General features: G+C 36.0%; 1 protein-coding gene across 16 annotated transcripts in view; it reads right to left on the bottom strand.

The window, feature by feature from the left end:
* Window positions 1-8,615: 8,615 nt before the first annotated feature.
* Window positions 8,616-10,750, bottom strand: part of MECOM (MDS1 and EVI1 complex locus) — a 537,691-nt gene continuing 535,556 nt past the window's right edge. For 10 of the 16 annotated variants that reach the window (XM_012779233.3, XM_012779235.3, XM_020286230.2 and 7 more), the window contains one exon: window positions 8,617-10,166. In XM_012779233.3, the coding sequence (XP_012634687.3) occupies window positions 10,032-10,166 (135 nt within the window). In that variant the 3' untranslated portion in view covers window positions 8,617-10,031. Of the gene's footprint in view, window positions 10,167-10,750 lie in introns of all 16 variants that reach the window. The other 6 variants (XM_012779221.3, XM_012779223.3, XM_012779222.3 and 3 more) reach the window with 3 other exon arrangements.

Genomic DNA, 10,750 nt, shown 5'->3' with positions numbered 1-10,750 from the left:
TCTGATTCTTTTTTCTCCCAATTTATTTAACCTGATTTCAAGATGCTGCTGCCTAGATGAGATAATTGGAAGAAGCCAAAATGTTATCCTGCAGGAACATAATGGAGAAAAAGTATTGACAGTCAGCTTTACCCTCTGAGATGCTAAATTGATCAGGGCTTTCACACAAGATGCTTTTGACCACTCCTTTCTTGCATATAGGAGGAGCTCAATACCATTCAGTTAAATATTTCTGTTCATTATCATTAGCTCCTCACCATGTCTGATGAGTAATTAGACCCCAAACAGAAATGAAATCAATATGAATCAACATGTGGGAAATAGCTACTGCACTCTACTTTTATAATATGGACAATAAGTTTATTGCCTTATAGACATGTTTTCTTTCAGTCAGTAACACATAAAAACAATTTCAAATGGGGTCCAATGTTTGTGACATAGAGTCAATTTGGACACACTTAGAGGTAATTTAATCCCTGAACTTATTACTGAAGCCTTTGGCCCAACCTCCTTTGTCAGATGCCAGGATTTCACCCAACTCTGCTTATACTCCACTGTGGCCTAGAAAGCAGAAACTTGAGTTTGGACTCCAAATCAGCTGTGTGAGCTCAGACCTTAGACGAAACCATCATCCCTCTTTCTAGATCTCATGTGTTGCCTGCTTAGTGAGCAGGTTGGGCTCATCTGCCCCTCAATGTCGATAAACAGAAGGTGTCTGTGTCACTCTCGCAGACAGGACACCTTTTATGGTTCTCTTTACCTAATTTGTTCTTTGTTTACCTAATTCGAAAGAAACTTTTTTGTTTGTTTTTATAATGATATTTTTCTTATTTAAAAAGCAATGCCATTCTCACTGGAGATAAGTGATATCTCATTGTGGTTTTGATTTGCATTTCTCTGATGATTAGAGATCTTGAGCATTTTTTCATAAGTTTGTTAGCCATTAGTCTATCTTCTTTTGAAAACTTTCTGACTTGGGTGGGGCAAAGGCAACATATGTAACCTAAACATTTGTAACCCCGTAATATGCTGAAATAAAAAAAACTTAAAAAAAAAAAACATTTCAAAACAAGTAATGCCTTTTTATTTTTAGATAATATAAAAATGTAGATAAGCAACAAGAATAAAGCAAATGAAATTCACCCATAATCTCACCAACCAACAAAATGTTACAGTATATAGTTTCCAGACATTTGTAACCTGATTCTTTAGTTAATAATATGTTGAGATTATCTGCCCCCATACTTAAGCATGATCATGCGCACACAACATAGTTTACTGAGTTGCTTTCATTGACTTCTTTGTCAATCATAATTTTTGATCAATATCAATGCTTTAATAAACATCCATGCATGCAAATCTAGTGTGTAATGCTTACTAGTTTCTTAGGATAAATTCCTAAGCTGAGAGTTTCTTCATTATGAATTATACTAATAAAAAGAAAAGTGTTTTTTTAAAATAAGACAAGAGTAATTCATTCTTGTTGAAAACATTAAAATGAACAAAAGTGTGTAGTATAAAAAATTATGCTCTTCACTCCCTAGAGGTAACTATAAATAAAGATTTAGTGTATGTCCTTTTAGGTAATTTATTTATTCATTGATTTAATAAAATTTATAGAATAGCCACATGTGCCATATTCTGTACTAGTTCCTAGGGATACAGCATTGATCAAAATAGGCATAGGTAGTTCACTCATGCAGCCTAAGAATTTAGGAATAGAGATCTTTAATAATCCATGAAAATATATATATATACACACACACACACACACACAATTGGAAGTTGTTATAGGTGTTGAATGTGTGGTAAATGGTTCCTTGAGAGACTACAACAGGACTACTTGATTTACATTAATAGGTGGTGACAACAGGGAAAGTTTCTCTGAAAGAGTGACATATAAGTTAAAAATCTGAAGAATAAATTAATTTAGCCAACTAAGAATTTGAGGGATGGTTGGAGGGTGCGGGGTTCTGGACTGGGAGGGAAAAAGAGGGAGTGCTTCAAGTTCACAGAGTTCAATGTGCAAAATCCTTGAAAGTGGAATGGAACTCAGTGACTGAAATTCAGTAAGTCTAAGACAGACAAGTGGGTAGAAACTGAACAGGTAAGTAAGAATCAGGTCATGGAGTGCCCTGGAGGCCATGTCGATGTGTTGGTACCCATCTGAAGAGCAACGGGGAGCTACTGGAGACTTTCTCCACTAATCTATAATAGTTGGTATATCCAGTTTAGGCAGTTCTATACCAGATATGGTCTGTTGGTATCTAGCACCATTCCTGTATATCACAGGGGCCTGGATGCTCAAAAACCTCATTCTTCAAACCCTTGCTAGCTGGTTTTCATCCAGTGAGGTATAATGGAAGCCACTTGTGGGAGCTAAAAAGCCAGGAGGAAGGGTGACCCCATCAGTAGTAGTGACAGGCAACTGAAAGCAATCAGGGGTTCCAGCAACAGCAGTAGGAGCAGCATCTGGGCGGCTCCAGCAACAACAGCAGCCACACTTCCATAGCTCCATGGTGAGTGTGGCCCTTAGCTATTTCCTGGTCTCTGGTTTACATCTTTTTCCTCCTTTCTAGCCCTTCCAGTGCTTTTGTATGCAACCCACTGCATTCAATCTCTCTCTGCTTAAAATATTCAGAGTGGTTTCTGGTTTCCTTTCTAGACACTGACTTACTGAATGCTTTCTACTTAGACAAAAGCTTTAGTTTCTTACTGACCGTGTCTTTTGCATGAGTCCCAAAGAAGCTTGCAAATCCTTTTATGAATCAGTCTGCTTTAATTCTGGGTAACACTTGGCTACAATTTCATTGCCAGTCTTGGTAGAGTCATCAATAAAAGTCATAACTGAAGTATTTAAAACAAAACAAACAATTGTTACTTCAAGAATTCTTTCAAACAATTATTGCTGTGCAAATAGCAGGTCCTATGTTTTCTGGAACAATTCTAATTCTGTATGTGCTATCATATTATCTCTCTACTCTTGACAGTAACAAATTTTGTGTCCTGCCCTGAAAATATTGCCTCTTACATATCTGTTAATTTTCGTCTGACATGTGTGGTATGAATATTTGTTATTTTTTAGGACTATAATTTATTCTCATTTATTTGAGAGAAGCCTCTCAATTTGACTATATGGGAACATCAAAAATTACAAATATTTATAACTTTCCTGCCCCACACTTTCAGATGAGTTTAATGATGTTCTTCATCAAGTAGGACCACTTTTATGCTCTATCCCTAGAAGTTTTATCTGGACCTACAGTGACCAAAAAAAAAAAAAAAAAAAAAAAGGCTGAAAATGATGGTATTTGATTCTTGATGACAAAGGCTGAAGAGACCACCGGGTTCTGGGTTGTGTCCTAGGTCTGATTCTCCAGCTTTTTCTCCAATTGTCTGAGATCTTCCATAGCCATCCAGTAGTTTGCTTCTCTACTTGAGTTAAACAGAATTAAATTCTTTCAGCCTGAAGGACCATACAGATAAAGAGGGATTATATTTCTTTTTAATTGTGGTAAAATATACATAGCATAAATTTTATAATTTTAACTATTTTAAGTGTATAGTTCAGTACCAATAGGTACATTCACAATGCTGTGCAGCCAATCTCCATAACTTTTTCATCTTGCAAAACTGAAATGCTAGGCCATTAAGAACTCCCCATTCTCTACCTCTCCCATCCACTGGAAACCACCATTCTACTTTCTGTGTTATGAATTATCTACTCTAGGTGCCTCTACTCTAGGTGCCTCATCTTATATTATTTGTCTTTTTGCAACTGGTTTATTTCACTTAGCATGCTATTTTCAAGATTCTTCCATGTTATACCATATGTCAGAATTTCCTTCTTTAAGGCTGAATAATATCCCCTTGTATGTATATACTACATTTTGTTCATCCATTCATCCATTTATGGACACTTCAGTTGCTTCCTCCTTTTGGCTACTGTGAATAATTCTGCTGTGAACATGGGTGTACAGATATCTTTTAGAGATCCTACTTTTAATTCCTTTACATATATACCCAGAAGTGGAATCATAATTTTTTAGGGAACTGTCATAGTGTTTTCTATTTTGGTTGCACCATTTTACATTCCCACCAACATACACAAGAGTTTCAATTTCTCCACACCCTTGCCAACAAATTGTTATTTTCTGTTTAAAATATATATATACATATATTTCAAAATACTAAGGGAAGGTACAAATGTTTTTGTTACATGATTGAGTCAGGACTATAAATGTGCTCACCGCTCAAATAGTGTTCATTGTACTCATTAGATGTTTTCCCCCCCTTCTCCTTCCCCGCAACCCTCACTTGATTTCCGATGACTTTTACTTCCCTCTGTGGACTTGTGTGCCCTTCAGTTATTTATTTATTTTGGGGGGTAGTAGCCATCCTACATTCTAATGGGTGTGAGGTGATTCTATTCTTTTTTAACATATATGTTGTATCAGAGGACAGTCTTTGGTATTCACAAACGGTTATGCAGAATATAATGAACAGTACTAACCCATGTTTCTTGGGGAAGAGCTGGCTAACCCTTTAAACTCTCATCAGGACTCCTGGAGCCAATCTGTTTGGTAAGTTTCTTCTTCCACTGGTCCCACTTCTCCCTAATCTGGAGAGAATGAAATGAGCACACTTCTTAGCTGCTCTTGCTATCACATTTGCTTTTTCTCCTGGTGAGTCTACTAAACACTTTAGAAAGGGCTTCAATCATACCACGTTAATAAATTCAAAATATAGGTTTGGGATAAATATTTTTTTTTCATTTTTTTTTACACAAAGGGTAACTAAGGAGGAAACTCAAGCCACCTACTAGGAATTTGCAAACGAGGTAACTAAGACTCTTATTAAGGAAGTAGTTAGAATCTTTCAAAAGCACTACTATTGTTAGCTCTGACTTGAGATAACCTCAGACACCTAAATGTGTCCTGGGCACATTTGCATCCTGACAGCTTCCTCTGGGTGTGTGGCAGGGCACATTTCCTTTGCTTTGGAACATTCCCTTTTGCCCTTTCTTCAGCTGTACCTGAACCACGAGGTCTGAGATAAGGAGTCAGGCCCTCTTGGATGCTCAGCTAGCCAGTTCCAACCTGGAGGGAGGTTTACCTCAGTTTACCTTGAGGGAGGTTCTCAAACTCTTTGACCTCCAGTTTTCTCCATCTGTGAAATAGTAACAATGCTGCCTGCTTGTAGGCCTATTTAGAAAATTAATTGAGGTAATGGATATATCTATTCCTGGCATGATATTGACCTAATAGGCCCCTTACAAAGGAGCAAGTCATTTTATTTATTCTGTACAGAAATAAGATTGGTATTCATTATCTGAAAATAAAATTATAATGTACCTCTCTTTAATGTGTTTTCTTAACTGTTCTTAAATGTTTTTGAGAGCCCTCAAAAATTACACTGGAAAAAAAGTTCAAGAGATCTATTTTACCTCATAGTGACTATAGTTAATAACAATATATTGTATACTTGAAAGTGTTAGTAGATTATGTGTTTTCACCACACAAAAAATATGTGAGGTAATGCATATATTAATTACCTTGACTTAGCCATTCCACAATGTTTACATGTATCCAAATGTCATACTGTACACTATAAATACATATAATTTTTGTCAATGAAGATAACAGTTATACTAGACATTTCATGTTTTCAAAGGATTGAGTTTCCTTTATATTTTAAACCTAAATATATTTGTCAAGAGAGATCAGGTGGGAGGGGAAGGAGGGGATGGGTATATTCACACCTAATGGGTGCAGTGTGCACCGTCTGGGGGATGGACATGCTTGAAGCTCTGACTTGGGTGTGGCAAAGGCAATATATGTAACCTAAACATTTGCACCCCTATAATATGCTGAAATTAAAAAAAAAGAGAGAAATGAAACATCTCAAACACTTTATTCTGGAAAACTTCCATATCTACTTTTTAAAAGTCTAGAATAGGTTTCTGTTATATTATAAAATTTTCCTCTTAGCACATATACAGACATATGTTCTAATCCTTTAACTGTTACCATGAAAATTATAAAATTCTTTGTATTTGTAGAACTATTACCAAATAGTTTCAGAAACTTATTTTGATTTTTGACATTCACAGAAACCCAATGAATTAACAGAGGCGGTTATTACACTGGTTTCACAAATGAGATTTTGGAAGATATGTGACTTTCCCAAGACGTAGAAGCCAGTAAAGTCATAGAGCCAGAACTCAAACCCAGGCCCTCAGGTCCAAGATTGTCCCCATCATATCTCACTGTGGTGGAGGTCCTCCACGCCACGTGGTGGAGGACTACTGGTGAAATGAATGGGGAAAAAGCAGAAATGTAAGGCTTGGAAGTCTTTTTGGAATTAGGGGGAACTAAGTATTAGCAAACAACTGAAATTTCATGCTCAAAGTCTAACAAGAAGTCAGTAGCATTGGGAGTATTTGGATTGCTTTAGAATTTGTAGGTATATTTTTTAAAACAATGAAAAATTCACCACATATTCCAAATCTCCACTTTATCAAATGTGTTGCTCTTATGTCTCAAATACTATATTCTTATTCTGTTTAGTTATGGATTTATACTTAAGTATGTCTTCTAAATACTTCTTTCATATACTTTCTATTTTTTAAAAAATCAATATACATACCCCATATTTTAATTCCTATGCTAGCAACATTTAGAAATGGTGTCAGGAGATTTTGTATGTATCTGACATTGTGGCTAAGAATGAAAAAATAATGAATAAAGGAATTAATCTGGATGTATGTTCACATGTCATATTTATTTATTCTTTAGGTCTTGCTGAAACCTCTATAATCAGTCAAAATTGGAATAGCCCTATTTTAAAACAATTTGGTATTATATTTAAGGAAGCAAAAAAATTAAACATTGCTCCCCCACCAGAGAATTTATCATATGGAAGAACTACTCCTCACAGTTTAACTCTGCATATACATATATGAACACACAGAAAAAATTAAAAGCATGAAAATTGAAATACCATTACTTATACTCTTTTACTAGTGAAAAGCATAAAAAAGAATAAATTTTCAACAAATTGAAGTAGTTAAGGAATGTATAGTAGATCAAACTTGGAATATTAGGAAAGTGCTAAATGATTGTTTTGAAGGCTCTGTATCACTATGCAATGATTTTTTTCTTTGTTTGGGCCACAAGAAAGAAAATACAAATCATGCTTATACTCTGATTATAACAATGGAAAAGGGACATTTTGTATGTGGAAAAAACCTTAAAAGGAACACAGAAAAGTTAAAAGTTTTTCCCCCTTTGTGAATCAGATAACAGTACCTGCATGATTAAAAACAAAAATAAGAAACTGAGCTCCTTTTGCATACACTATGTAAAATCCAGTAGAAAACCTATAGGTTGCTCTCTGTCCTAATTAAAATGGGTGCTGTGGACATGGAGTGATACCAGGAGGGGGTTGTGGTGCACTTGAGCCCTGACTTTGTACCACATGGAGAAAGTTCAGAACAAAGAGCAGCACTCATTGTTGGCCAGAGACTATCACTTTATGTTATCTCAAAAATTAAAAAGCTTCTGCACAGCTAAGGAAATGATCAACAGAGCAAATAGACGGCTTACAGAATGGAAGAAATTATTCACAAGCTATACATCTGATATAGGGCTAATAACCAGAATCTATAAAGAATTCAAACAAATCAGCAACAACAACAACAAAAAAAAATCAAACAACCCCGTTAAAAAGTGGGCAAAAGACATGAACAGGATTTTTCCAAAAGAAGATAAACAAGTAGCCAATAAACATATGAAAAAATGCTCAACATTACTAATCATCAGGGAAGTGCAAATTAAAACAAAAATGAGATACCGCCTTACCCCATTTAGAATGGCTTTTATCAAAAAGTCTCAAAACAATAGATGTTGATATGGATGCAGAGAGAAATGAATGCTTATACACTGTTGGTGGGACTGCAAATTAGCACAACCCCTATGGAAAAACAGTATGGAGATTCCTCAAAGAACTAAAAGTGGACCTATCATTTGATCTAGCAATCCCACTACTGGGTATTTACCCAAAGGAAAAGAAGTTATTTTATCAAAAAGACACTTGCCAACCCAAGTGCCCATCACTTCATGAGTGGATTAACAAAATGTGATATATGTATACTATGGAATGCTACACAGCCATGAAGAAGGATGAATTAAAGCCTTTTGCAACAATTTAAATGGAAGTGGAGACCATTATCTTAAGTGAAGTATCTAAAGAATGGAAAAGCAAACACCACATGTACTTGCTATTAAACTGGACTAAGTATAAATTAAGCACGGGGGAGAATGGAGGAGGGAGGATGGGCAAAAACCTACTGGACTGATATAACGAACATTATCTGGGTGATGAGCACACTTATAACTCTGACTCAACCAAAATAAAAGTGATGCTTGTAACTAAAAACATTTGTATTCCTGTAATATTTTTAAATAAGAAATAAATAAAATAGAAAAAATACATATGCTCTAGATTCCAGGTATCTGATAGGGCATCAAGGTTCCAGACAACATACCTTAAATCACTGGATCCCAAAGGGAAAGCAAAATTGCAGGAGAAGGGAAAATACCACACAGTGGAGAAAATAATCATTTTTGTAAGTCTTTATTTTTTAGTTGCTCCTCCCATAGTAATGCACTGAAAGGCATAACAGTTTATACTGTACAAAGCATTTGAAGAAAGTACCTCAACTTGCTGATTATTTCAAAATGAGATTACAAACAAAAAGAAAACAAATCTGGTTCCTCAATAAAGGGAAAAATAACTGAATACAGTCCGTTATTTACTTCTCTCTTTTAACATAAGGTCGGGAACACTTCATTTTACAAATAGGGTTAGCATGAACATAACATCGCACAAGCTTGCAGACGACCAGCATAAAATATGGGGTACAGGTTTTAATCAGAAGAATCATGCTTTCATGAAAGAAATTATAATCGTTTATACAATTGAATCGATTTCAGTATTACAAAAACTAAGTTGCATCTATTCGTATTTAGTTCATTAAGAAGGAAAACAAAACAACAACAATAAAAAAGGAATGTTAAGAAAAGCCAAACACCATCCGGCACTCCCCTGCACAGGTCGAATCACCTTGGTCCTTGAAATCAGAAGGAGGTGTGCCTTGGACGTCATAAAGTAGTGGCTGACTGGAACAGTGCTATTTTAATCAACAAACAATAGTTTGCCAACAAATAAATACATGATACACGCAACAAAAAAAAATTAAACATTAAAAAACAGTGACATGATTGTCTAAAATTAAGATGTTATTACAAGGATTTGGCAAACATTCCATTAGTGGTACAGCGGTACTGGTGATGAACAGGATATTCACTGACTTAACCTCTTTGAGCGTGGACATCCATAGTTTACAATATACACATACCCTTTCTCCCTAGTTTTAAACAATGTACTGAAGAAGGCAAAAGTTAAGGGGGAACAAGTACCCCTGTTATCAGTTTCTATAATTGACTGTGTATTTCATCCAACTACTTCCGTCTTCAAAGAGTTAAATTACATAAAATCTTAACAAAGGAAAGAATTAAATCTGTAATCAAAAGCAACTGTTCCCAATCATGTCAGGTGATCTTGTACAAAAAAGAATTCAGTTTCTATGGAGTGTTCATTCGTATCAATGCTGCCATCTCATTGCCCCTCTCACCCACCCGCACCCTAGGCAGGTGAACTGGAAGATGCCTTCAGCCCAGCAAGGTTTTCATTTTCATTGAGTCACTTTAAGTCACATTGATTGATCTTCCAGAAGTCAGCAGCTGCCTTTGCTGTGCAAAACAAAATATCGAGAATAAATAGTTTCTTTTTTCTTTCTTTTTCTTTCTTTCTTTTCTTTTTAATCATTCAGTTTAAGGTCACCAGACTTTAGATGAGTGACCCTTCAGGTTTATAAGGCATTCTGCTCAGCAGTCTTGTAAATAGTCCTACATGAAAGAGCCATGCTGCTGTTGGACTTGGTCCCACTCTGGTCAGCCTTGGGAAGGTCATACGTGGCTTATGGACTGGATGGCGCTGGATTCTGCCGCAGCCCTTGCCATACTGTGCCACACGTTGGAAGAACTGTGGGATGTAGGATGGAGGGACTCCTTGTCGGACAATGACAACATCATAGCATATGCCTGGGGTAAAGAGGAGAGACTCAGTAAGTGGTGCTGGAAAACATCACTTTTTAATTCAAAGAATATTGTTTGAGAGTGTTGGGAAGGGACGGGGCCCTGAGTAGTAGGAGCATCCTTTATGGGTGTGTTTGGTAAAGGGGGGCATATTTTTTGTCAAAGTGACATGGGATTACTGCTGGCCTTCAGTACCTAGAGGCCACAAAAATGATACATCCTACAGAACAAAAAATTAATTATCCTACCTAAATTATCAATAATGATTCCATTAAGAAACATGAGTCATTCCCCTGCCAAAAATGTTATTGTGTGCTTATGACTGAAACTGTAAATATTAATAGGGCACGGACCTGCCTTGACAGAGCTGTGACCTAGTAAAGGAAACTACTCACACTACATGACTCCTGCACTTTATAACTGGAAGTGCTGAAGGTGAAGTGACTTGCCCAAAGTCACTCAATTAAAAAAATTTTTTTTGCCCAACTTTTAATTCCCCTCCATGCTTGATATATTCAATGCCAACACCCAAAGACCTTGAAAGTTGAAGTGGATTAAATCAGCCCTATCAAAAAATAAAACAAAACACA

The sequence above is a fragment of the Microcebus murinus genome, chromosome 1 (assembly GCF_040939455.1).
Source record: "Microcebus murinus isolate Inina chromosome 1, M.murinus_Inina_mat1.0, whole genome shotgun sequence".
In the NCBI taxonomy this organism is placed as follows: Eukaryota; Metazoa; Chordata; class Mammalia; order Primates; family Cheirogaleidae; genus Microcebus; species Microcebus murinus.
Note: the sequence above shows the minus strand (reverse complement) of the source record. Positions and strands in the feature narration are given on the sequence as shown.